Source organism: Empidonax traillii, unplaced genomic scaffold, assembly GCF_003031625.1.
Source record: "Empidonax traillii isolate 1590-97213 ecotype Southwest subspecies unplaced genomic scaffold, ASM303162v1 scaffold501:size454599, whole genome shotgun sequence".
In the NCBI taxonomy this organism is placed as follows: Eukaryota; Metazoa; Chordata; class Aves; order Passeriformes; family Tyrannidae; genus Empidonax; species Empidonax traillii.
Window position 1 is genome coordinate 375,559 of NW_020955694.1, and position 27,453 is coordinate 403,011.

General features: G+C 38.1%; 1 protein-coding gene across 2 annotated transcripts in view; it reads left to right on the forward strand.

The window, feature by feature from the left end:
- Positions 1 to 27,453, forward strand: part of RSBN1L (round spermatid basic protein 1 like) — a 48,778-nt gene that overhangs the window by 1,792 nt on the left and 19,533 nt on the right. Inside the window, exons 2-4 of one of the 2 annotated variants that reach the window (XM_027896501.1) lie at positions 9,928 to 10,041; positions 22,305 to 22,565; positions 22,884 to 22,948. In XM_027896501.1, the coding sequence (XP_027752302.1) occupies positions 9,928 to 10,041; positions 22,305 to 22,565; positions 22,884 to 22,948 (440 nt within the window). Of the gene's footprint in view, positions 1 to 9,927; positions 10,042 to 22,304; positions 22,949 to 27,453 lie in introns of both variants that reach the window. The other variant, XM_027896500.1, reaches the window with a different exon arrangement.

Below are 27,453 nucleotides of genomic sequence, written 5' to 3' on the forward strand. Positions count from 1 at the left end.
TTTTTTTTTTTTTTTTTTTTTTTTTTTTTTTTTTTTTTTTTTTTTAATTTATTTTTTTATTTTTTTTTAATTTTTTTATTTCCTGGATTGGTGGTATACAAGTGGTTTTTAACGATCTCTTTTCAGTGCCTTCAGGTATTCCATTTTAGCATTTTTTTCCTTGTTCCTGTTTAAAGGCAACTTGGAAAAAGTCTTCAGAAATGATGTTGGTGAAACCCTCTCTTGTCTTCAAGGATAGCCGCTAAGAAGCTCACTCAAGCTATAGTAAAGCTATATAATTAATAACCATATTCACTAAGACTGCCACAGTGTCTTGCCAGTGTTACACAGTCATGTTAATAAGTCTCTGGGAAAAATATTACAATAACAATATATAACAAGGTATAATAATGAAGTGTTTTTTCACATGGGTAAAAGAAATTGATAGTGATGTTGTCAACTGAATAATTGTTGTGATTTGTCTTTAAAGAGGAGATTCTGCACCTTCTCTCTGGAAAGGATCTTTTCTTGGAACTTAAATACTGACAGGCACAGGTTCTTGATTTTTTACTTGCTGACTGCTCAGAGCAGATCTATCTACCTCTCGTTTATTTTGTGAAAACCTACCTAGTGCAACAAATAAATTTTACAAGGCAAACGTCTCCAGATTTCTGTTTAGAGGAAGCAGTTTCTATACCTGAAATTACGAGGCATAATTTCTTGTATAAATTAAGAACTTTATGTTCATTAGGCTATATTTTTGCAGAGAAGGCTGTAAGGAAGTGAAGGTTGCACTGAGTCTTCTGCTGAAAGCAGCCAGGCTTTTAAAAGTGGTTCAGTATTTGACTGTAGATTAAAGAACAGGTTTGTGCTGTTAATCCTGTGAATAATTTACTTTGCGGAGAGGAAGGAAGAAATGCAGTTGTGATGCAGGGAGAAAAGAATGGCTGGGGGGCAGACACGTAGAATCCTGAGCATAGAGCAAAGCTAGGAATGACATATTAGGGTGGGAGGGTAGAATTTGCAGGGCTTGTGCTTGGGAGTGCTGAAACTATGGCATAGACTGGAAGGAGATACCGTAGGGACTGTGGTTACAGCATAGAATGAGTGAAAAGGGAATGAGTGAATTTGGGAATGAAAGAGGGAGGAAAAGCAAAAGCCGTGTAAGAGGAAGGTCATTCCGGTCTTGTTTTGGGGCAAAAGAAAAGGCAAGGAGGGTTAGAGGAAGGGTAGGATGGAAGGAGTGTGAGAATTTTAGCCTACAGATATGACTTCAGAGTGAGTTCAGAAGATTTTATGTAATTAAAGAAGCTGAGAGGTTTACACACACAGAATATGTGGGAGGTGGGGGAGTAGGAAAAAATATGCCCCTTAAGGTGTAATGAGATGAGTTCGTAGAAGCTGTCACCCTGCAGCTCTAATGCACTCTAAAAATCGACCTAATGCAGGCAAATGTGGTCTCTTGTTCCTGGAGTCTGCAGTTGAACAACCTTTTTTATTTTGGTGCAGTGGAAAATGAGCAGCAACATGGAATTAATAGTACTGATTGGTTTTCTCTCATAGTGGTACAAGTATCAGTGTTGCACTTATCAGAAAGGAAATTGTGTCAATGAGGACACTAGAGGTGTAGAGGTAGAAATACCAAGAGATAAGCAGGTGGAATGAGTAGGAGTTCCGTGGTTGTTCTGAGGTTTTGAAGATGGAAAAACTCCATCCTCCTCTTTGCAGCCAAAGGGGAGATGCCCTGCAGGTGGGTACAGGGGATGGAGTGGGATTTGCACTTGGCTTTGCCCTGATAAGGCTGTTGGTGCCTGGGGGAATGGGGAGGAGGGTGCTGTGTGCCTGCTCTGCTCTGTAGGGCAGTTGAGATTCCAGGAGAAAAAGCTATACCTTGGTAAGGGCCTGCACAGATCTCAGTACTAGAGAAAATGGGGAGCAGAGCTAGGGGGATCAGGGGAAGAATGGCAGCATTTGCCTTATGAGGTTGCTGGGTCTGTGGTGTAGATGGGAATACAGGGAATCAGGGTGTGCAGTGCAATGGAGTGAATGAATGTGAGATCTGGCCTTGCAAAATCATCATCTTAAGACTTGGAGTAGTAACAACTGCATTTTCCATATTCTAGTTTATCTGCCGTGATGATGATAAGAGATACTGACACTCCGGAGGAAATTGTGAGAAGATTTTTCACTTAGCATTCAAAAGTGCTGAGGAGAGAAGCTGATGTTTGTCCTTTGCTTTCAACTATGATTGCTAGATAAGAGAGCCTTGTTTCAGGCACTGTTCTTCCTAAGTGATAGGAAGATGTTAAACTTGCTTATAGCCAAGATGGATGATGTGTTTAAAGCTCTTCAAAATGGTTATGTTTTCTTCATTTAGAAGACTTCTCTGGTGTTTTAATTCATTGCAAAGACCTTCAAGTTGCAGAGTCGTAACCAGGCCTCACAGCTTGTGATTCCATCAAATGAATGGAGTTCAGTGAACCCTTCTGAGATGATGATCTAGCATGTAGAGAACCTGAAAGAATCTTATGCCAGATGCATGATTTATCCTCCAGATACAAGGCTTAGGCTGTTTAAAGTAAGCTTAAATTTCACTTGCCAAGTACATTCTGATAGTGAAACTAGAAGTTGTGCAATATTTTTGTTTTAAAATACGGTGTGAATTTGACAAAAGCGATTGCTGTTCCAGGTTATGACTATGCTGATTCAGTTAGTCATTTAACTGATAGTCTGCTCTAGCAGTTCATAGTTGAAATTGTTTTCACAACAGTGCAAAGCTCAGGTCAACCACTCCCCACTTCATCAGAGGACACCTGCCCAGAGTTTTTGTTTTGGTCTGCAGGCTTGCTGTAAGATGTAATCCAGCTGCATGACCCAGTTCTGCGTTTCTTGCCATTTCTGTGGACAGAATTCCTTTTTTTCTTCAATGATCCATTTGCTGATTACCTCAGTGTACAAGCAGTTGCAAAATGAGACTGGTATCTTTAACTTGCAGATGGGGATTCCCCAATGAGCAGGAAAGCTGAATATGGTACTGTAGCTCTTGTTTTTCTTATTATTTTGCTTCTCCCTTTGCCCTTCTCCATGTGTTCTTTCTCCTGCTGCCTTTGAACGATAAATTAGATTACATTTCAGGTGAGCATTTTTCACTGATTCTTCTAATAACTCTTGCATTATGTTGCAGGACACTTCTGGGTTATTGGCTTTTAAGAAGTTGCATTTTTCAGGCTTGTTAAATATGGTTTGTATCCAGTGGAATTCTCATCTCTCATAGTTTGTGTTACCAAAGTAGATTTGAGATCTTCTTTTTGGATCTTCTTCATTTTCCCTTCTCTAGAACTGGGACCATGAATCTTCTTTTGTTGCCTTTTTTTCTTCTGCTAAACATTTCTTCCTTCTGTTAGCTTCCATTTCCTTTGCCTTTTTTTTTTTTTTTTTTTTTTTTTTTTTTTTTTTTTTTTTTTTTTTTTTTTTTTTTTTTTTTTTTTTTTTTTTTTTTTTTTTTTTTTTTTTTTTTTTTTTTTTTTTTTTTTTTTTTTTTTACTATGTGGCCTAACTCACTTCCCCCTCCCCTCTGCTGAACTTGTTAAATTTAGCAGTGGTTTTCATGCTTGTGAGGCCTCTTGATCACTCTCTTGTGAATTCTTTGATATATTTCTATTTAGATACCCCAATGTAAGCAGCAACATCTAGCAAGTGTTTAGGGTTTTAAATGTGGTATTCAAGAGGAAGAGGGACTTCTCAGGTTTCTCTAGATGTTTGAGATGTATATGCAGTTTAGTTTTCAGAGGTGGTAGTGACATTAACTGTAAGTATCCAATGTTGAGATAAATTTGGAGCAGTGTATCTTTCTCCTGAGGGACCCTGACCCTTTTTCAGTGAGATAACCTGAAGCTTTGCTAGGCAGAACAAAATCTTTCGTCTTCTAAGCTGGAGCTCAAAGTCCCTCCTGTACCCAGAATTCAGTTTTGTGTGTAATTTACACAGCAGAAGCTTGTTCTGATTTTAGAATATGAAATAATTTTTCTTAGTTGACACAGGATCAGGAGGCTGAAACATCTGATCTGAAACCTCTTGTGGAGGCCTTGTTTGCAGCTGTCATGTTCTCTGTTACTGATTTCTGATGCAACTCCCCAGTGCTGGAGCTTAAACTTGGCTCATTCAGTTCCACATGTAGAAAGTCTCCTTAGAAGGGTGAAGCTTGGAGAAATTTGGAACTGTAAAGATTAGGTTTCAGTTTCTTGGAAATGTTTTGGTTCTGAAAGGGATCTGACTTCCTTTCCATTCACTGAAGAGCTTGGGGAAATGTTCTCACCTGATAAGAATATTTCTTTAGTCTTATCTTGGATTTTAAACTTAAATTACTGAAAGGGGTGTTGGCCAGATATTCCTGGTTATTGAAACGTGAAAGCTTTAATTTTTGAGGGTGGTGGTTTTTTTTTTTTTTTTTGGGTCTTGGAAATACTATATGGTTTTTTTCATGTTCATTAAGTCAGGAAACCTGCTCTGCAGTGTACCTTGTAGGACCTAATAAAAGTGCAGGTGTCAAAGCTGTTAACATAGTGGTGTTAAATGTACTTCATGTATCTGCATAACCAGTTAAGCATGGCTTCTTGAGGTTTTATTTTTATGGGTGTTTGTTTAAAGTGACGAGAGAGTGCTGATGGAAGGGACGGTGACTGATGTTCTTGTACTCCCTTCCTTATTCCCCGTTCCTTTCAGTTACGCTGCTGTTGGTGTTACCATATTGATGGTGTCCCTTAGCAGTAGTCTGTAAATATTTTGCCTCATGTGCAGTGACAGCCCTTAAATCAAACAGAGGAGAGAGGCAGAATACTTTGAACATAATCTATGGCTGACTACTAATGTGGATTACCATCTGGAAAACTGATGCAAAGCAGCTGCAGCTTTTGGCATCTGACAGGGTTGAACATCTCTCTCTTTCAGTGCTGAAAGGGACTTGCTTGAGCTCTTGCGTCGGCTTCAAGGTGAGAATTTCCCAATCTGACAGTGACCACGTTGCACGTAGTCCATCCGTTACAGAGCATGTACTTGGTTTAACTTTTTGTCTGTAGAAAGCTTGCAATAGAGGTAAATAATTAAATAGCTGAAGTCAGATTGGTGTGTTCTGTGAATTTGCGTTCCTTTATTTACTACTGCCTGAAATCACTGCAGTCATTATGAGAAGGTATCTCTGGCATTAGGAAACAGAGGACTTTAGTATAACCTTTAGTTGTAAATGGCTGTTTAACATATAAATACAGTATATATCAATTCTTTTTATTTATGTACTTAGCCCAACATCCAGAAAAAATAAAAGCTTTTGGATTTGAGGAGGAAGTATGCATATCATTCTTAATTAATTCAGTTAATCATGTGGAGTCAGTGCAAAATGAAAACATTCTTCAGATGCCATTTTGGAAGGTGAGGCAGAACACTTCTTCATAATATAATTCTTCCTGTCTGTATATAGCACTCTTTTTATTTTAATATACTGCTGTTGCTGCATTTCTTCAATGGGTGGGTGTACTCTTTCTGTGACTCAAAACCAAAGAATATGGACTCTGTGGTGACACTCATATTGTGAACTTGAATGAGACATCTGGAACTCTCTTAATCACTGGGGCAGTTAGTGAAGAACTGTAGCCCTTGGGAAGGACTCACATTGGAGAAATTTGTGGAGTAGTGTAGTGGGAGAGACCCCACACTGGAGCAGAGGTAGAGTGAGAGGAGGAGAAAGGAGCAACAGAGGCAATGTGCGATGAACTGACCACAACCCCTGTCCCCCTGTGTCACTCAGGGAGAAGAATTAGAGAAAACTGGGAATGAAGTTAAGCCCAGGAAGAAGAGAGGGGTGGAGGGAAGATGATTTTTACATTTAATTTTTATTTCTCATTACCCCACTCTACTTTTAATTGGTAATAAATTAATTTTTTTCCCCAGGTTGAGTTTGTTTTGCCCGTGATGGTAACTGGTATTATGTATGATCTCTCTGCCCTTAACTTGACCACCTATGAGCCTTTTGTTATATTTTCTCTCCCCTGTCCAGCTGAGGAGGGAAGTCACAGCGTGGTTTTGGTGGGCACCTGATGTCCTGTCAGGGTCAATTTGCCACAAGAATTATAAATAATTCCATAGCAATAAAGACTTCTCTCCCTCACCGGGCAGTAGAGCTTGAAAACTGAGGGTCAAGCCCCGGTCTTACTGGACTTGCATAGCTGATTGCTACTGTACTTGGAATTTTTTAATTTTTTTTTTTTTAACTGTGGTGGTAGGTATTTACAAACTCTGTTTAGTCTGTTACCAGTTATTTCCTGAGCAGTATAACTCTCTGTCAAAATCAAACGAAGTAAAAGTGTGTTTTGATAGAGGCAAAAAATTCATGAAGATACAGATTTCTTTCATTTTTACCCTGGGGTACACATTATTTCAAACTGTTGGCTTTTAGTTTTAGTGTCTTTCGAGGTATGTAAAGGCATAGGAAGTGTGTGTATTTGGGAAAAATTATTTCCCCGAGGATTCATTTCATCCTGTTCACTCACCAGCTCCAGAAACCTTTTTTATTTGTTAGCAGTAGTTATTGGTGAAGGCTAATTACAGAATATTGTGTGTACATGGAAAGCTTAACATGAACATCTCTCACCTTTTACTACTTTGTGATCCTGTTGCCCTGCGAATGAAATGGAGACCAGTCATAGCTCCTACTGGTAATCATCAAAAAAGCTGTACAAGAGCATTCCAGGTGTCCATAACTTCAACAGAACAAGTTTTTCTTGTTTTTTCTTGCCAACCTCACTTGTTGATTGTTTATTTCCTGACATGTAGGTTGTACCTTGCTTTATGTTGGAGATATTTATTTTAAAGCAGGAGTTTTTGTGAAAAATTTTCATGTTTCTTGGTTGAAAAAGCAATATTTGGCCTGAAATTATGTGTGGCTGAAGGGTATTGTTACCTTGCCTTAGAGAAGACACTAGTGAGATACTAGTCTGTGGCATTTTGGAAAGTCTCAAAGAGTTCTAGGCCTGTACTGAACTGGCTTTATTGGGCAGCATCACGTGATGGCAGCAGTTTTGGAGACTGTGCTTGGAGAATTGCACTTGCCCTCCCTGGTAAGGTGTCTGTGCTGTAGGCAAGTTACCAGCATGTTTATTCACTACAGTGACTGTTGGATGCTTCTAAATATATGGACTTTGCTGAGAAGGCATATCTAGGCTGCAGTCGATCTTGGGTTAGTAGTAAAATAATTTAGTTGATTTTTATCCCTGCATCCCATTGAAAGCTGTGAAATGGAATATCTGTCCCTGAGGAGAATAATCTGAGGTATTTTGAGAGTTGTGTTTGAGTTCTGCAAGGCAGATTAGAAAATACTTATTAACAATTGTAAACTGAAGACATTTGGCCTGAGAATTAAGCTCAGGTCAAAATCTGTGATTTTGACACAGATTTCTTTTTTTAATGTATGAAATTTTTTTCCCCAATATTTATGGTTTTTTTTTAAGAACTATTATCGCTAATCTATTCTGTGAGCTTTGAGAGAGGAAATCTGAAAATTTGTACATTTAGATTGGGATTCTCAACTGTTCTTTACTTGCTGCAGGCTGATCACTGGTTTTTTTACAGTACTGTAATTTCTAGAAAGGAAGCAGTTAACTCTACTTCAAACCTTCCTCGGCTTCATTTACATTCCATTTGCAATGGCTTCAGGTGTGATTAGCTTGTGGCTGTTGCTGGAGGAGGTCACAGGATGCTTCCATTGTTTCTCTTGTCTGGAAGGTTTCACCATTGACTCTGCTAATTGCTTTCTAGATGTGAAAATAAACTAGAGGCTCTTGAAAAGGTTTTGGCTTGTTCTCGGTCCTTATGTTTTGCTTCTGACAAAGCTGGAAGATTCATTGGCCTGTGATGCTATTCATGAGCTGACAGTAAAGGATTCTTACAGTCTTTTGTCCTCTTTCAGCAAGGCTCAGCATTTGTATATGCTCTTCAGTCTTTCTTTGGTTTGTAAGTGATAGCAAAAGTCAAGTGTGCCTCTTAACCATACCAAAATGTGGAGATAAAATCTACGTCTTCCCATGATAATTGTAATCCTTGATGAGTCCAGCGTTCAACACAGGTTGCAAGTCAAGGCTGGTGTTGCTGCTTACTTGCTGAGTGTCTGCTTTCAGAGTGTTACTTAAACTCCTGTTGTACAATTTATTTCTGACTTCATTCTTTTGAGTTGTAGGGGGTTTGCAACTTAGGGATTCCTTTTTGGGTAGAGACAAGCTGGAGAGGAAGGTTTATGCCTTCTTAACCTATTCCTAGAAAGGTTTGTGTTGCTTAGGAAAACATGTTTGGTTTCCATAGTCTGCTGTACACAAATCTGCTTTGTCATCCGTCCCCTCTCACTGAGCTGTTAGAAGGCTCTTGGACACGACTGAAACAGTCACTTAGACCAAGGATATTCAGACAGCTTTAAGCACAGCTACCTCATTCCTTATTTTTGTGCCAGCATAGTTTCTCTTCTCTTCACAATGTTTATCTTGATCTGTGGATAGACAACAGGCTATCTCAACTACTGTCTCTTGTGAGTTTTATTTAAGAGACAGTCTAAAAAAGTAAATGCATTCTTCCCTTCACCCTGACAACTGCGAGGGTTTGACTTCTGTATCCTTACTAGAAGACTCCTAAAAGGAAAAGTATGAATGCTGTGTAGTCATTGTTAGAGCATTCATTTATGTGCACTTACTGTTGAATCCTTGCACCTTTATTAACATGTTTCATGAGTAGTTTGGTTGGGGGCCACTCTATACAGGCTTCTGGAACTGAGGAATATTTCTGATTTGTTAGTAGTGAAGATACCTGCTGCTTCTATTTTATGTAGATGCTCAAGGAAGAGTAATTGGATTTCTCTTTGCTTCCACTTGGGATTTATAATGCAAGTACCATGAATAAAACATCAGGATTGTCTCAGCTGTATTACTGAGAAAGCATTCTGAAGCATAATATTATGTAGAAGCTTGAAATCAGATTTCCTCTTTCCCTGCGGAGGTTAAAAAGCTCAATATGTGCTTGGAGCAGGTACTGGCTTCAGGCCAAGACAGGAGGCATGAAGTGCTGGCTGCAGTGCATATAAGCTTAGTACGGTGTGACTTCTCTAAATGCTTCACCTCATAAGTGAATCTAAACTCGGCTTGAAAAGATTACTTCTTGAAATGATGAATTCCTCTGGGTCTAGTGTTTTACATGCAGAAAGCATGCCTGAAGGCTCTGCTTTTGTGTGTCAGGGATTTAAAAACATGGAGTGACTTGACAAGAAAGTAAATGAATAATGAGGCTGCTCAGGTAAGCTGTTGCTGATTGTAGGTAAGCAGGGGAAGCACTGGAGAATTACATTGGCTGTGCAAATACATCACATTTCATGTGTTTTTATTAATTACGTCTGACTGCTATGAATGCGTTCGTGTAGCCTGTGAACATAATGTAAAAGATTTTTAGCTGACAAATGAAGTCGTCATTCCAAGCTATTTGCAAAAGCCTTTAAGTTCAGAGTATGTGTAGATAGTTACGAGGTTTCCAGTGTAGATGTGCACCCAGGAAAATGCAAATTATAGTCTTTTTTCCCCTCAATTCTTATGCAATGTGTGTAATTTGAATTTCAAGGAATGAGCCCGGACTTCAGATGCAAAATAAGAGCAGAAGGTATGGCAGTAAGCAGAAATTGTTAACTGTTTACAGTTAACTTGCTGGGTTGTTGTGTACAGTTCAAACATAACAGAAACAAAACTTGTCTGAGTTAAAGAAGCTTATGTTGGATTATGCAACAGATAAATATTAGCTTTTCATATTATAAGTACTTGTAACTCCTCCTTTTATCCTCTTAATAGAGCTTATATAAGAGTAATATGAAACATGCATGTGGCAATCATTTTTCTGTTCCTACTTAATTGTGAAATATTTGCATTTCAGCTCAAATCAAAGACAAAGTTAAAGAAAGGGAAAAGAAGCAAAAAGAGAAGAAGAAGCATAAAATAATGAATGAAGTCAAGAAAGAAAATGGAGAGATCAAATTATTGCAGAAAGGTATGTTCAAGCTATATAGTGTTTTTTATTCTAAGTGCTTAAAATATTTGTGTTTAGATACTATGTTTTTCATTTAGCTTATGTCATTTTCTCTGGTTATTTGGTGTGAGGGTTGCAAGTTAAAACCTAACTGTAGATGTTACTTTTTTTTGTCAAATGTGTTAGGTACTGGAGATTAAAGATAAACCTATCACCATGGTGTTGCATATACATTAGTAGTAGTAGGAAAGACCAGTACTTCAGGGAATGATATTGGTGATACCTTCTTCAATAACTGCAGAGAAGATGCAGGTTATAATTTTATATATTGTGGAGAAGAAAAATGAAGTGTGTTACATTTTATGTCTGACATTAATTGTCTGGATTATTCCAGTAGGGACTGTTTTCCAACTGGGCTTTGTGCTGCTGCTCACAACCCTTTGAGCACAGCAGTTAAGCCAGTTCTTGAACCACCTTACTCTTCACTGAGGTCATGCTACATCAGATTTTCTGTGAGGGTGTTGCTTATTTGAGTAGACCAATTTTTTTTTTAATATGTATTTTCAGATTCTGCTTTTGAAGTTAGGAACAAATTCCTGATATGTTTTTCTGTTACCTTGTCTGCTTAGGATTTAATTTACAAACCAGAAACTGAAAACCTCAAATCAAAACTTAATCTTCAAAATGTTTGTATGAGGTCAGAGGCACAGAACCTGGTCATTACTGCATCACATATGATATTCTGCACAGAAGTTAACTGTATTAGCAGCTATGACAGCTTCAAACCTGCTTTGATCAGATCTAAAGGTATTGCCTTGAACAGGAGGAGGGTAAACTGGTGACTTCCTGTGAGAGGGACAGGTGTGACTTGTCTTTGCCGAGTGTGGAAGGAAGTTGTTGGTTGAGATAGTGGAGATACTGAGCAAAGCTTAACTGCCTCAACAGTGAGGTTCTTCAGGCTTTTTTTGAGTCACAGCCTGTTTTTACACTGGGTCCTGTTTCTGTTGCCATTCAGCAGATCGGGGGAAGCTGCCAAGACAGAAAGTCGTCTTACACAGACCTAATACATGATGCCTAGTGGGGCTGTTGAGCCTAAAATGGTGCTTTACTTTCAAAGTAATGTAAAAATATGCCCAGGGATTGTGTTAGAACACCTGTGCTGAGTAGCAGATGGGTTATTCTCATAAAGAACAGTGCTACAAGTGCATTAGATGCCTTACCCAATTTCACTTGGCTTGTTATCAGGCAAGTGAGTTGTACATTTTCTTAAAGGTGTTGGCAGAAAGTGTTTTTAGAGGCTATGTTTGGTTTCTCAGTATCCTGCAGAATTGACTCCTATTTCAGGAAAAGAAGAGAATGTGTCAGGAGAGCAGATAGATTCTCTCCACTGGGTTTGTATCCTGTTCAGAACAGCAGCTCAGTGTTTTCTGTGAGCCTCCGGAATCTGACGGGATATGCTTGTTTGTATGTGCTGTGAGGTTCGTATAACATTTCCTGAGTTGTTTTGCTGATCTGGCTTTACATCCTGGACAAGGGACAGCAAAGGCAGAAGTGCTTTCAGATGCAGCTTCTTATTATATATGTCAGTGTCTCTGTGACCTTCTCAAATATTTATCTAAGGGTGTCTTCTTCCTGTGTAGCAAAGACTGCAGGCCCTGTTATTCTGGACTCAGAATTTCTTGCGTGGGCTTTGAACAAAGTTTTGGAATGAGTCTGCTTCCCTTTTCTTTGGGTTTTTGGTTCTGTGGTTGTTTTTTCTTTGGTGTTGGTGTCTAGAGACCAGCACTTCAGTGCCTAAAGACATTTAATTTCCTTCTTCTAGTTATTAGATCTATATCTTGTAAAATATTGCTCTGACCATCTGTTTGTGACTTACTTTCTTTGAGGGGCTGGAGGTAACAGTCTGTGACTTCAGACAGCTAAAGTAGCTGACCAAGGTGAAAGGTGACTAGTTATAGAAGTCAGTAGTGAGGGACTGATGCCTTTTGAGGGAGAGTTGGTGCATAAGCCTGATTTTGGTGCTTTAAGCTGAATGTGGAAGTTTACTGGTATGAGGAAACTCAGGTGTGTAAGCTGTTCCTTTGCCTAAACCTGGGTTGGCTTTCTGTTGAAAGCAGTGATAAAACTTGCCAGTGTTGGAGACAGACAGTTCTTGAAGAGGGTATTTTTTTGCAGTTCCTGAGGCTGCAAAAGGAAATGAGGCACTTTCAGAGAGGCTGATGGCTTTTGTTATGAACCTAGAATGAAAAGGTTTTTTGTCATCCTTTTGCACTTGAAGATCTATTATCTGAAGAATAAAGCTATCTAATTACTTCTGTCTCTCAGTCTGTTACGTGGAAGGAAGAGCTCAGTTTTTGGAAAAAAAAAGCTTCTTGGCACATGCATATTGTTAAATCACTTATAGTTTCTGAATTTTTAAACTTTTTTTTTTTTTTTTTAAAAAACATAATAAATAGTTACCTTCTAGAAATGGAGAGTTTCATACAAAAAAATTTATGTGACCGAAAGTTACTTGAGATCCTGCAAAAAGGAAGATGATTAATAGGTTTATTTGTAAACAGTCCAATTTGTGTTTTTCCTTTAAGAAAAAAATCAGTCTTGTTTTTCACATTATTTATATCAGAGAACAGTGATAACTGAAAATTCAGTAGAAATTCTTAATGTGTGTTTCTGCAAGGTTAAATACCTTGGTTTATTGAATTCCAAAATGCAGGAAAGAACTGAAAATGAACATTTTTTTCTGCTTTGAACATATATAAGTACAAATTGTTTTATAAAGCTTTTTTTTTTTAATTATTTTTCTGGAAGAAATGACATTTAATTGTACATTCTTGTGAACCTTTTAAATTTATCAGTGGGTTTTGCACAGAAGTGATTATAAAATTGATATATTGAACACGAGACCCGAGTCATACTGCATGCTTTTTCCCATCCACTGTATTTTGTCTGCGTGTATCTTTAGGGAGAACGTTGAAAAATTTATTTGCACTTCAGTTGATGGGACGTTGAGGGAATGGGTAAGACTGAAGTAAGAGTGCAGGGCACACAACCCATCACACTGATTTGCCGGTAATATTGTTTGCTTCACAGTCCTTATGCTCCAAGTTACTAACTTTAACCAATGAAATATATGAGTTTGGGGTGAAACACAGATGTTGAATGTGATGGAGCAGGTGGCACCTGGAGGGAGAGCTGTGCTGTAAGGCTTTGAAGTGTGTCTTGCTGGAGGTGGGGGTCTGGAGCTTGAAGCAAAGACTTCTGGTACATCAATGAAAAATGAAAGCCTTTTTCTACCACTACCTGCAAAATCTATGATTTTTGATGAGATCTGAAGGCTGTGGTTACAAATTATGAAAGGCTGTTTAGCATATGCATGTGTATTATTTGAAATGTCTTTTTATGGTGAAGACTATGGAAATAATTGTAGTTTTTTAATTACTGTGTTTCAAAGACAAGAATTCTGTGAGAATTTCAGTGCTGTCACATTTAAAGGAGTTCTTCCTTCGAGAACAATCTTTCTACCTCCAGATTATTACTAGTTAATTATTACTAGTTATATTATTATTATATAATATTATATAATTTTATTTATAAATAAATAAATTGTAATTTTATTTATAAAATAAAATAAATAAAAATTATAATTTTATAACATATTAATATATATAATTTTATTATATAATTATTATTACTAGGTAATTATCTGACTAAGTTGTTAGGCTGAGTACACACAAAATATTCTTCTTTTACCCTCTGATGGTGGTGTTTATGGGAAGTGGGTTTCAGTTCTGATTTTGATGCCACAGATTATTTAAAATACTGTGATAGTTCAGAAAAGAGGTCTGCTTCTGTGTGTGTTTCTCTGCTGTCTTTAAAGTTCTTCCATAGCAGGGTGGAAATATTAACTGGAAATACCTTAGAGGTTTGTATTTTTTAATTCATCACTTTATACATCTCTGCTGATCTTACAACATGCCACTGAAGTTCATAAGTGCAGTTGTTGGAAAGGATATAGGAAGGAGCATGTTAGGATCTTCCTGTATGGCTCTAGTAGGTAAGAGACGATTATATGAGGACCTAAACATGGTAGTAGTCGATGCATATCTTTGTAGCAACTTTTATCACATGCTGTGTTTGTACACCCATAGATGTCACTTTCTGAAAATCTTGAATAGCTGCTCTCAAGGTGGTTGTTACTATTCAGCTTCCAGGAGGGCTGAGACAACATGAAATAGGATTATTTGATGTATTTTAGGCTTGACTTTTCTGATGCTTAATAGTCAAACTTTCAAGCCTGTAAGCAGAATCTGATAGCTGCCAGTTCTCAGTTACTCCTGCAGTTTGGTTTGTTTCCTGGGCTCTGTACTGAGGCACCTTGAAATTCTGTTTGTTTTCAGCATGTGGCCTATTAGCTTTGCAACCTGTCAGCTGCTGATCTTGCTCATTCTCCTCGTTTGTGGAGTGACTCTGCGTTTCATGTCTCTTTACAATTCCATGTTCCCACTTTAACTCAATTAGGAAGTCAGTTTTCTAATAATTTTCAACTATTTTTAGTATGTTTTTCATCATTAACTCATCAAATTATTATGTAGAATCATATTTATTGAAAGAGATATAAAAATAAATATGTAACATGTGATACGTTAACTGACAGTTTTATATTTTTGTTATCTAGTACAAACTTGAGGGGTTTTTAATATCTAAAATGCTTCTCTTATGTTTTTTTTCTTTCTTGTGCTGGGTAGATTTTTTTTTCTTTTAGAATTTTTTTTCTTTTTTGTTTTTGGCCACCTTAAGTGACAGTGGCTCCAAGAACACTTGTACTCTCTGCGACTGCATATTTTATTTATTTACTGGTTCGTGAATGGCATCTTGGCTGGTCCTGTCCAGTTTTTTAGTTGTTTGTGGTTATGAACCCTAAACCCTCTGGAAGATCCAGGGGGACAGTTCTGTGGTTTGAACTGGGATTTTTGTGTTGGCTATTTAAAGATCGACCTGAAGAGCTGTACCAGAGCTGAGACATTGTGATTTGATGTTATATGAGTAGCTTTAGAGTGAACTGCAGTGAGAATCGTGTCTGCGACTGTGGGAAGAGAGTGAAGATCATTAATTGGAGGTTACTTCTCACTTGTCCCTGACTGGAGAGGGCTGCAGTGGGAGGTGGTTGGTGCAGGACCAAGCCCAGGACTAGAGCCCTGTGCTGTAGCTGGTGGCAGAACAGGCAGGGCTTTGCAGAGCAAGGGGTGTACAGCACCTGGCTGATGCTGCTGTGTCTGTTCATGTCCCACAGAGTGAGGAGGAAGCTATGTTCCAGTCCTTCTGTTCAGTTGAAAAAAAAAACTTGGAAATGTGGTCCCTGTTTAGGCTTCTCTGCATTGATGTTCTTTTATCTTTCTACTCCCCACCAAGTGCTCCTCAGCTCCCTTAAATTTTGGTGTCTGGGCTCTCCTAAAGTTAGGAAGTAAAAACTGCCTTGAATTACTGGCTGCTGTTAAAATGTTTGTGTCTTCCTGCTGCAAGTTGTCATCTAGAAAACAGTGCTAAATGAATAATTTAGTTATTAATTTTTGGGTTTTGTTTTGAAATGCCAAAAGTCCGTCCTTCATAATTTTGGTGGCTGTGACCTCAAAGTTGAGAAACACTGTTCTGGCTCAAGCAACTGAATGAAGTATTTTACTTCCTGGCCTCTGCTTGTTTAAATTTCAGATCAGATGTTCTGATGGACAAAACACAAAGTAAACTTCAGGCAATGTCTAACTTTTCTAGTTCTAAAAACTTACTCTTGTAAGGTGTCTGTAGTAAAGCAGAGTTCAGGCTATCTAACATTAATTTAAATTACAAGTGTGGGTCATCAAGTAATAACAGAGCGTTGGCTGATTTGCATGAAATTTGAACAGTTCTAAATCTCAGCCCTATGCTATGAGTGACAGGGATATTGTGTCACCACAAGAAATGAAATGTACTGAGTTACCCTGAAAGATCTGCCTGTCCTATAGATGCATGCATGGGAGAAGGAAAGCCTGACTTGCCTCGATGATTGTTGAAAGTTGTTTAGAGGTAGTTCTGATATTACTGAATTTGTCCGTGCATGAATGGAATGAACATACATTTCCGTTCTTCTCATTTCCTTAATAATGTTTTGTAACTTATAATCGTGCAGACACGATTAGGCAAATAAGAATAGAAGCAGAATTAAAATTTTGCTGTCCTTTGATTTTTTTTTCTTTTTCTTTTTTCTTTTCTTTTTACAGTCCAATGAAGTGTGAGCTCAGTCTGCTTTTTAACTTTAGGTCAAGAGGAAAGTTCCTATAAAAGTCTCTGAGTGCTGAGGGTTTTTCTACACACATCCCTGCCCCGTGTTATTTCTCATTCTTGGGGTCCTACATCAGTTCTCTGACTCACCTTAACTAACTTGTTTTTAATTCAAGTGGAAGTTGTTAACTTCTGTCTTGAGCAGTGCAAAAAGGTTTTATCTTTATAGCTGGTTCAGTAGCTGTTCGTGTCTAAATGCATCTCAGGACACAGGGACAAAGATGCTGTGCACTTGAGATTGGGTGCTGTCTTGGCTGCAGTTAGATTCCAGCAGTTGTATGGATATGTATGTGTGTACACACCTTTATTGTAGATGCTGGAGAAGGATCCTCTGAAACACCTACCTTGAACGTTTTGGGTTGTGAGTGCCTCAGCAGTAAGTACTTGAGAGGCGAAATCAGCTTGCATCGAGCACTGCACTGTTGCTGCCAGATCTTGCTTAAAACTAAGCTAGCTTGGATATCTCAGTCTTGTGTTGGGATCTTTATTTAGCCTTTTGGATTGCTTACTTAATGTTTTCACGGAATTCTATGTGTCTGCTCTGAGGCAACTTGATTGCTGCCCTAGGGAGATGTGGAAAGCAGCTGTTCTTTTTTGGTGTCCATTAGCCAAGTGTCAAAGCAGCATTATTGGTTTTGGAAGAAACAGCACATTTTACTTTAAAGTATTTTGATATATATAGCAGAGGAGTGAGTGAATGAGTGGGTTTCTGCTTTTCTCTGCAGCTAATGCAGAAGAGTAGTAAGATGAAAGTATTTATTTGGCAGTGCTGATAGCAATCCCAGTATTTCAGCAAACTAACTTCTTTTGCTGTTGGAGTATTTGCAACTTCTAAGCAGTTTTAAATACCTACTTCAGAGTGGATCTTTGAAATTCAGTAGAGCAGAAGCCTTAGGCTAGAAATGTGCTTCCTTCTCATTCTGTCACAATCTGTTCAAGCTTTGCTGAGAAATATTGCTTGCTTCTAGAAATCAGTTTTTCATTCTGTATTTGTGTTCTTCAGGAAAATTGTCTGTATGCTGAAATAACTGAACATACATATTCTAAAATTGGTCATGTGTAGATGTCAAAGCAGCATGGGGAGCGAGCATTGGACAGCACCACCCACACTCACCGCAAGAAAGGACAGAGGGAAGAAATTGTGGCCTGATCCATATTACAGTAAAATGAACTAAAATGTTATCTTTAAAAGATAAACTGTGTAACCTCTCTGAATTTAAGAGTTCAAGCTTTGGGGTTAGGAAGCTTTCTGTTAAGGTTTGCTAGGAAGTGGATCCTGTCCTCCTGTATGTACTGTTGTATGAGGTGGTGGGACTTTTTTTTTTTTTTTTTTTTTCCCGTTAAAAATTCAGCCTTATTCAGTGCTGGGGGTGGTTTGGGGAGCAGATCAAGTAGTTTTCAGCCACTGATGAGGGGTGGGCTCCAGTACCCCCCAATGCCTGCTCTCAGTAGTCTCCGTGCTTTAGTTCCTGTCAGACAATACTATGAACCAATTCTGTTCTATGATCTAGAGCAACAAAGTGAATAGTTTTCTGCTGAGCTACTGAGTTACTGGACAATCAGATGAGCATCAGTCAGTGGCAGGAATGGTGCAGGACTGTGTGCCAGGAGCAGTGGCAGAGGAGAAGGGGGGGTTGGACTCATCCCTGGCAGCGAGCTCATACATTGCTCAGCTGTGTCATATACCCACATTTGAAGGCTGAACAAATAATTACACATTTCACATTTTTTCAGTCTTTCAATATACAATTTAATTTTATAATATAAATATTTCCTCTTTGAAATACAGTGTATGAAATATCTAAGAGTAATTTTCTGTAAGTACGTAACGTGCTGCCAGTGTGGAAATGAGGTAGAGTTCTTGACAGAATCTGCCTTGTGTGCAGTAGCAAAAGCCTGTGTGAATTTGCAAAAAGACTTGGAACAACTTACCAGTTTTTGAAGTCATGTTACCTTGTAATTCCTGCTTTAAATGGGTTTAGAGAACTAAGTCTTACTCTTGTTCGTATGTAATTTTTTTTCAAAGTCTTCAATCCTAGAAATGTTTTGAGAAAATCCCATTTGGAATCCTTTTTATCTTCTGACTTCTTTGTTTTAAGGCTTTTTCCCTCTTTAGTGCCATCAGTAGCTCAGACTCTTGATTCATGTTTTGTCTCTCAAGGATAAACACTTTTTTTCTTTCTCTTTCCAGTTGCAAGTAGCAGTTCATGGGTCCCTGCTACTTTCCATCATAGATCTTCTGATAGTTTTTTGCTATATGGCCTTCAGTGATTGTTGCTGTCTTGGTTTCCAAGTGTTTCAGAATTAAAAATGTTCTCAGCTCTATCCTTTTTATTTATAGAGATGCAAACAGTTCTGTGGAAGAGAGTTGTGTTCAGAGATGAGAGGCTGTTAGCAAATGTTTATTTAGTTCCAAATTGTGTGCACTAGTTTTGCAACTTAGGATGATTTGGGAAAGTGTGTACTGATGAAATGTAATACTTGATCTATGTGTAAATGGCAAAACCCTTTTATCTTGTGTTCAAAAGTAAAACCAGACTGTATTAAAATCTCTTTATTTAAAGCTGAACAGAAAATTTTTTATCAAGCTGGAAAGAAGACTCCTGGATACCAGAAAAAGAATTATTTTTATCCTGTGGTTGAGAGCTTTTTTCCCCTTCTGAAGCTTTCACAGAGATGGTGTGAAAACAAACACAGAGACTGATAAATGTTCTTCACTTCAAAAATGCCTTGGTGTAATTCCTCCTAAGATTTTAAGAGCTTCCATAAATATATACCAAGTTAAACATATTTTTGCAACTGATTTTGAACACAAACCTTTTTGGACACGTTCATGTGAACTTTGCAAAATTTGAGACTGGTTTACGTTCCGTCTATCTGATTTTAATTGTTATATTGGTTTGGTTTTGTTGTTGTTTCTGTCTTAAAAGTGCTGCTGCTTTCAAGGCCATGGCTGTGCTCTCTTGAGTACTGCTCACTGAGGGTTAGAATAGAATTGACTGTTTCAATTGGAAGGGACCTGCAGTGATTGTTCAGTCCCACTGCCCCACCACTTCAGGGCTGACCAAGAGTTAGTGTGTTGTTAAGGGCATTGTCCAAATGCCTCTTAAACACTGACAGGCCTGGGGCATCTGCCACCTCTCCAAGGAAGCCTGTTTTGTAATTTAGTAGCAGGCTTTTTTTATATATTTATTTTATTTTTATTTTTTTATTTTATTGTACAGCTGCATCTGTGAAATACATATAATACAACAGGAGAAGTTGAGTGAAATTGGTTGTCAGTAAAACGTTGCAGAAGGTAGAATCAAAGGCAGGGCATGGGATAGATTGGAAGGGAAAATCAGATCATCTTCCTTCTTGTACTGTAGGAGTGAAAGTCAATAATTTTTGAAGTAGTTTTGCACAGATCCAGATTTGTACCCATCTCCTGTAAATACTTCACATTTCAACTACCAATAATGACTGTGATTTTATAGATGGATGTTCAGCAAGAAACTGTAGATCTGTAGTTGTCTTAGGATTTTCCATGGTCGTTATAAACATGTTCACAACAGAGCAGTTTGGCTCTTGCCATAGCAAATAGCTTCTTGCTTTGCACTTAGGTGTTGTATGTGTTTCTGTTTATATTGCTGCTGATTGCACCCCAGTGAATAGAAATTTCCATCCTTTCCCTGCTGTGCATGAAGTCCCACGTCTGAGTGATTAGTCCCCGCAGAAATCTGAGCTCCATTTTAGGACAAGTGAAGTCCTAAAGTGAAGGACAAGACGGATGTCTCCTTCTTCCTTCTGCCTCAACATGCTCCAGTGTTTGGTGCTATAATTCCATATTTTTTATATTCAAACTAACATAATATCTGAAAATGTTTGACTTGCTGCAAGATCCATCAATATCGAAACAAATTTTCATGTTTAAAGCGAAACAATTTAAAAATGATTAGTTAAAGCATTTTTAAGATTTTGAAATACCTGTATGCTCTTGGATGCTTTCTGGTTGGGTATTCCTGCAGTCAGGAGGTGGGGGAAATGTCTGTTCTGTAGTCTGTGTTTTGAGATTTGGATTGAGATTTTTAAGCCTGTAATACAGAGCTTCCCACTGTCATAAACCATTTCTTTGTTTTTATTTCCCTCTGAAAGTAGTTGGTGCCATAATGACACCATTACCATACCCCAGAATGTGAGTAGTAGGTGATTTTTGTCAGGTTGGTGACATGTCACTTAAGTACCCTGCCATGCTCAGTGAACTATTTTCAGGACTCCTCTGAGACCAAGGTACTTACTTTTATATGTGTTGCTGCTCTTTCTGTCTTTTCATGCCCATTAGATTTAAATAAGACTTGTGACAGAAGGAAAACATTAACAAAGAAGTGGGTGAACACTGCATCTACCAGATGAAACAGTTCTGTTGCAGAGGTGATGCTAGTTTTACAATAAATTTAGCTAAGAAAGGATTCTCTGAGGATACTCTGCCTTTTGGCAGTTGAACTCGGTTAGCTAAAAGTGAAATCGTGCTCAGAGAGTGTGCCATGTTATATCTGATTTCGAGTGAAGGGAATCTTTGTAGTTATTAGATTAAGAAATCCTAGAGGCTGTTTCCTTGTTTGGGCTAAGTAAGAAATGAAGTGACTTCAGGGCACTTCCTCCTCCCCCCCCCTCCATGAGAAAATAGAATGCAGGGACATAACTAGCTTGCCTGCCTCCACTTCAGGAATCCCAAAGGTGTGTAGCTGCTGTCATAAACCTCTCAGGCTCAGAGGCAAGTGTCTAAATTGCGTGTTCTCCTTTCCAGTGTCTGTATCTTCCATGTCCAAGCCTCCTAATTATCAGCAAGAATTTGAGATTCCCTGCACCGACAGTTGTGGTCTCTTTTTATTGCTTCCTTTCTTTTTGTTGTTGTTGTTTTGTTTTAGTGGGTTTTTTTTGAGGACTCCTGTGAGTTACTTGGGCTGAAGATTGCAAGCCAAAAATAGTCTTCTGCAGCATAGTAGTAGAGACCGGCTAACTTAACTCTTGTGAATTTGAGATTACTTGGTCTTACAATGAAATACTCAGTTTCTAAACTTCCTAGCTTCTGTGTTTGAACCTGACAGTCATCAGTTGCTTGTTGTGAATATAACTTTGTGCTGAAATATACCCAGTAACTTCACTATATGTATAGTGATATATATATATATATAGAATAATTTCACTATTTGCTAAATAATTTCAGCTGCTAGATTTTTTGGCAGTGTAGTGCCAGAAGTTTTTTCGCTACCACTTGTATTACTTGCAAAAAAATCCCAAAAGCAATTGAAGGAAAGCACTTTAAAACTAAAAAAAAAAAAAAAAAAAAAAGAGAGAGAGAGAACATTTTTCTTGTTTTCAGTTCAGTTTGTGCATTATGACTTGAAGCTGGTTTCTGTTTTGTGTTTTCCTCAAGGTGTGTTTTGTTTTGTTTGAATTCTGTTTATTTTCTAATATATATAGGGTCACTTTTTAGATGTTCCCACATATATTTCAGCACAATTTATTTAGTTATGAAAGAATGACCATGCAAAGCCCATCTGACAGGGTAGGTTTTAGTAGTGGCATCTTGTGAACAACTCACTGCTGCTGGTTGATATCCATGGATGGTTTGTAAATCCCTTATTTGGCAGCGTTGGACAGCTGTCCTGTGACATCTCTGGACTTTCTGGGACAGTAACTGCTGATGACCAGTTAAAGGGAATGTTGAAGGACTGTGACTCATCATGAAAGCAGCCTTGGGAAACTTGTTTGGTTTTTTTGCGATGTCTTTCCCTTATTTGTCAGGCAGAATGTGAACATGGCAGGTGTCTCTTACTCTGCTCATTTTTGGTAAGATACACATTGTCATCCTTGCTTTTGGTCTCTGGTCTTTTGTGCCACGGTGGGGGTTTTGGTAATTTTGAATACTGCTGTTTAAGTACGTGTTGTGTGTATATAAAGAGTCTTAAGAGATTTTTTACTGTCAACAGGTGGGAAGGAGAAACCAAAAACCAATGCAGAAGAGCTACAGATTAAAAAAGTTAAGAAGAAAAAGAAAAAGAAACATAAAGAGAATGAGAAGAGGAAGCGTCCAAAAATGTACAGCAAGTCCATTCAGACCATCTGCTCAGGATTGGTTTCTGATATTGAGGATCAGGAAGCCAAAGGCATCATAGGTGATCATCTTAAGGATTTCAGTGGGAAAAATATGGATCCCAAGAAGGACTGTGAGTCCAAGATACCAGAGAACAGTGAGTTTCCATTTGTCTCGTTAAAGGAGCCACGGGTTCAAAATAAACTCAAAAGGTTGGACACATTGGAGTTCAAACAGCTGATTCATATTGAGCACCAGCCTAACGGAGGTGCATCAGTTATCCATGCCTACAGTAATGAACTCTCCCACTTGTCTCCTGTGGAGATGGAGAGATTTGCAGAAGAGTTTGTGGGTCTGGTTTTTAGTGAAAATGAAAACTGTGCAGCTTACTATGTAATGGGTATTGTTCATGGGGCAGCTACTTATTTACCTGACTTTTTAGACTACTTTTCGTTTAATTTTCCCAATTCACCAGTGAAAATGGAGATTTTGGGAAAGAAAGATATAGAGACAACGACTATGTCAAATTTTCATGCTCAGGTAAGAGGTTATACATTTTACTTTCTAAAGTCATATAACGGTTTCAAACAACTGTGAATGGGGAATTTTTTTTTTTTTAGAGTAGTTGCTATTAGCTGTGCTGTGTGGATGACACAGAAGACTAGAAACAAGGGAATTCTTTAAGTAATAAGTCAGTTCTGCACTATTGAAGATGAGAAGCCTGTTAACTGAGACATAAAATTGGATTTTATGGGGGAGGGGAGGTGTTTGCATGCCTGTGTATATAGGTTTCTTTAGATTTGTTTCTGTAGCTGAAGCTTAACTGCAGGTTTTGGAGGGTTGAAATGGTTTAGCTGTGGCTGTCTTGGTGTCCAAACTGTAGTTTATCTGTGTGAACTTCTTCATCAAACTGAAATGCTTTAATACAATGTTATACATAAAACCTGTGTAGGGCAGAATTATTTAGTTGCATTTGTAGTTTGAGTCTTCGAAATTGGTCCTTAAAGGACAACTGGGTTGTGAACATGCTTTGGTCCTCAGCCACTTGCATGTCCCCCCATTTGTTTGTATTCTGTGGAAAGCTCTTAAGTTACATGGCAAAATGTCAGCCAGCTTTTTTTTTTTTTTTTTTTCCTGGAGGGAAATGACTGTGTACTCTCAACAACAGTTACTGATTGAAGATCGTCTCTGCTATTTATTAACTTGCCATAGAATATATATTTCTGTTGCAAATAAATTATTTATGTTTCAGGTCTTTGGGGGGGAAAAAATGTCTAGCTTTCTAAGATTTCCATTTTGGTGATGAGGGTATTGTGTAAAGCCTGTACAGATACTCTGAAACAACTTATGAAGAACCTCAGTGCTGTTTTATATATATCCAGTTTATCTCACATTCACCCATTTAACTCCATTATTTGTGAATTTAGATTTTGTATGGATTACCTTTAACCTGTTTTAGTCTTCACTTCTTAGACAATTTTGAGGAGTTCAGGTGTAAGTTACACTGTCGTCTTTTTTGTGACAAACATGCTTTTTTCCTTTGGCTACGTTTGCATAGAACATTTGTGTTTATTGATGAATTTCAGGAGTGTGTTATCCACAAGGATATGCAGAACTGAAACGCTGCTGCAAGAGAACATTTGCAGTGCTGGTTAAGAAAATATCTACTGCCATGGGTTACAAATATTCTGCAAACTACAGTCACTGGGGATTTTTTAGTATGTAAACTGAATCATTAATAATAAAAATCATAGAACTTTTTATGGGCATCTCTCTAGAGCTGCTCTTTCTTTGGCCATTTCTTATAAAAAGAGCTGAATCTGACCTTCAGAGTATGTTCCTTAAGTCCAACCTGTCATCTTGGGCAGCATCAGTGCAAGAATAGCTGTGTGTCAGTATCTGCCTTAAAGACATGGTTAAGAAAATTTTATTGTTGTGAATTATAATAGAAATATTTTACTGAATGGATAGATTAAATCAGTATTACAATAGTAACATCAAGATCTATACTTGAATCAGTCCTGTGTTCACTGGGGTTGCAATCATAATTCCCATTTTGGTGTAGGTGAAGGAGGAGCAGAGAGAGACTGGTGGGTGAAAGAAGCCAAACTGTATTGTTGTAGCATTCAACTGGTCATGCTCCATGGTCTGTCTTCTAAGCTGTGTTTTACTTGGCTGGAGGTTTAGTTCTGGTATCTTCTACTTTGTGTTCTCTCAGTTTTTTTCCTTAGTTTTCATGGCATTTTATCACTTCTGAGTTTGGTTGCTTGACAGAGAACACTTGGCTTCTTGTATTTTTGCTAAGTAAGGGGTTTATGGAGTATAAATAATGTGTACAGACATACATCAGAACTTAGTGTCTTCTGTGCAGCATCCCTGTTTGCTGGAATATTTAAGTTAGTGTCTTGGTTACCTAGCTATTGATTCTATTTTTCCTTATAATTTCCTTATTCTTGTCCTACTTTGGTTGCTTATTTTATCCTACTCAGGTGATCTGCTACGGTTGAAATGTTTTGTTAGCTTAGTATTCTCTGTTCTGACTTGCTATATTTGTGGAGATTGAGAACGTTCTCCTGTCTCGTTGAGTTCTTCATGAATCTTTCAAAGGAATTCTAATATGCTGTTGCAGTATATTTTTATGAAACTTAAAATGTAGTTTTCTGTTCCTACATTGCCCAAGTGGTCCTGAGCCAGTTGTTGTATAGAGGGAGTTGTTTTCTGAGGTTTAAATAGGAAGTTGGTTTTATCAAGTCTGCTTTGAGTATGTATCTTTGACTTTCTTAGTCTTAAGAAACTTGAGTATTGCTTTGCTAATTTTAACCAAAACACTGAAATGAGGCTAAATGAGGTTCTTTGGTTTTTGAGAACTCGCTGTAGCACATGTAATCAGCCTAACAAACCTAAATATTTAAAAATATATAAAACAAGTATTAAAAAAAAAGAGAAGGGTGAGCTAAGCCTGAAATGGAAAGTATTGTAGTGTTTTTATCAGTTTTTATTTCTGATGTTCATCTTTTTCTGTACTACTTGATAATCTTCCACCTCCTGTTTTGTGACAGGTGAGGTTTTCTCATTTTAAGTAATGCTTATTTTGAAGTCCTCAGGTTCTGTGGCAAGAGGCAGATTTCACAGTAAGTTCTGTTGCTGAGGTCAAAATTGTTGGAGTTCTCCTAGGTTTACCTGGAAAGTCTGCATCTCTAGTAATTTACTTAGTTTTCACAATTGTAGAGTTGAAATTGAACCCCTCCGCCATCCTTCCCAATACACCTGTGCCAGAAATAATATAGTTTTACATGTTAGATTAGAAGTGGACAGAAACTTGTGAGAGTAGTTAACAGCAGCCACAGTCGAGAAAGGAAGTTGTGTTGGAACTGGTTCTGTCTGATCAGAATTGGCTTTTAAATTTTGGAGGGAGAGGAATTGGGGAGTTTTTCCTCACCTAGCTTGGTGCTTAAGTACTCCTTAAAGTATTTTTGAGTTACTAGAATAGCTGTTTGTGAACTGACTGAAAGGCTTAGTCAGACTGTTTCTCTAATTGGGTAAAGTGGAATTAGTCTGGATAACCTTTATAGCCAGTAAGTCAGTCCTTCAGGTGGTGGAAAAATGTTCTCTGTAGCTCCATCATCCCTGGGCTCCACCGTTTGTGTAGATGGCAACAGCTGCATCAGTTACCTGATAGCTGTGGATCTTGCCAGGCTCTTAGGAGGATTTTAAAGAATGTAAATAATCAGCTTTTGCCACCTACTTGCAGCTTACATCATTTCAGTTAAGCTGTTTACCTTTGTTGAGAACAAATGCCACTAATATTTTGAACACATTACTGTGTCCTCATGCTGTGCAAATGTAAACTTTTATTGCCTTGCTGAAACCCCAAAGCACAAACTTGATGTTTAACTGGAACAATGCTTAGTGCATTGATTTTACTGTCTTGTCCCAGAGGCAATGTCTTAGTACAGATAAAATAAAATGCTGAGCAATACCCAATAATTCCTGTGTTTCGAGAAAAGATTAACTTTAAAGCCAGATATGATAAATCCTTGTCCGATGTCTTTGCTGGAGATCTTTAGGTGATTCGACACTTTCCAAAGGAATCTGCTGTAAAACAATTTTTTTTGTATTTGTCCTCTTAACCTTTTATTCTGATCTTATTGGACAAGGCAAACAATTTATCCTTTTCTTTCCGTTTTCCCTATATTCCTTCCCTCCCTGCCCCCAGCTTAAGAAATTTGAATTATATCAGTCTACCATTACATGTTGCACCCTTACTGGTCTTACTGCTCTCCCCTTACGCTGTCTTCAGTCATCCTTTTTGTGTCCTGGGCAGTGTTTGCCTGGTGTATTGATGTCAAGGACCGTGAGAAGATGGCTGTATCTTGCAAATTATTGCTCTTAGTTATCTATTCCTTCTCTTCTTTCAGAGCAGTTTGTGATCTGCTGTAGCAGCAGCTCCTATAATTGAGTCACTCCCCTTTCCATGTTTATGCGGTTCATTATATACGTGTGAGTGTAATTTTCACTTTTGTTCAAATTGAATTACATCCTCTGCATTCTGACCCTTTCTCCAGTTTCAAGATCTCGTTAGTTTTGATCCTCTCCTACAGTAGACTTGCAGCTTTGTGGTACCTGCAGGTTTCATGAGGACACGCTGTGTTCAAAGGAAAGATCCTTGCTGCCTGCCTCAAAATTGGTCCTTTCATACTGATAGTTATATGAGCACAGACAAGACTGCCCCCTCTTTGCTCTTACTGGGCCATGTTTTCTTTAGCAGTTTTGAGAACATAATGCAGATGTCAAACGTGGAGATTGTACTGATCCTCTGAAAAAACCTATCCAGTCATAGAAAGGTTAGTTTGACTTGACTGGTTTTCTTCACGTCCATGTTTATTAGCTTTAATTATCTTCTTTTCTGGGTGGTTGATGGTTGTTTGTAGGAATTAGGCTAAATGGTCTCATAACTCCTCTGTCTTCTCTTGACACCTATTTCTTTAAGATGGTGTGTTACTGTCTTCCAGCCTTGAAGGACAGATTTTGTGGTTTTCAGTTAA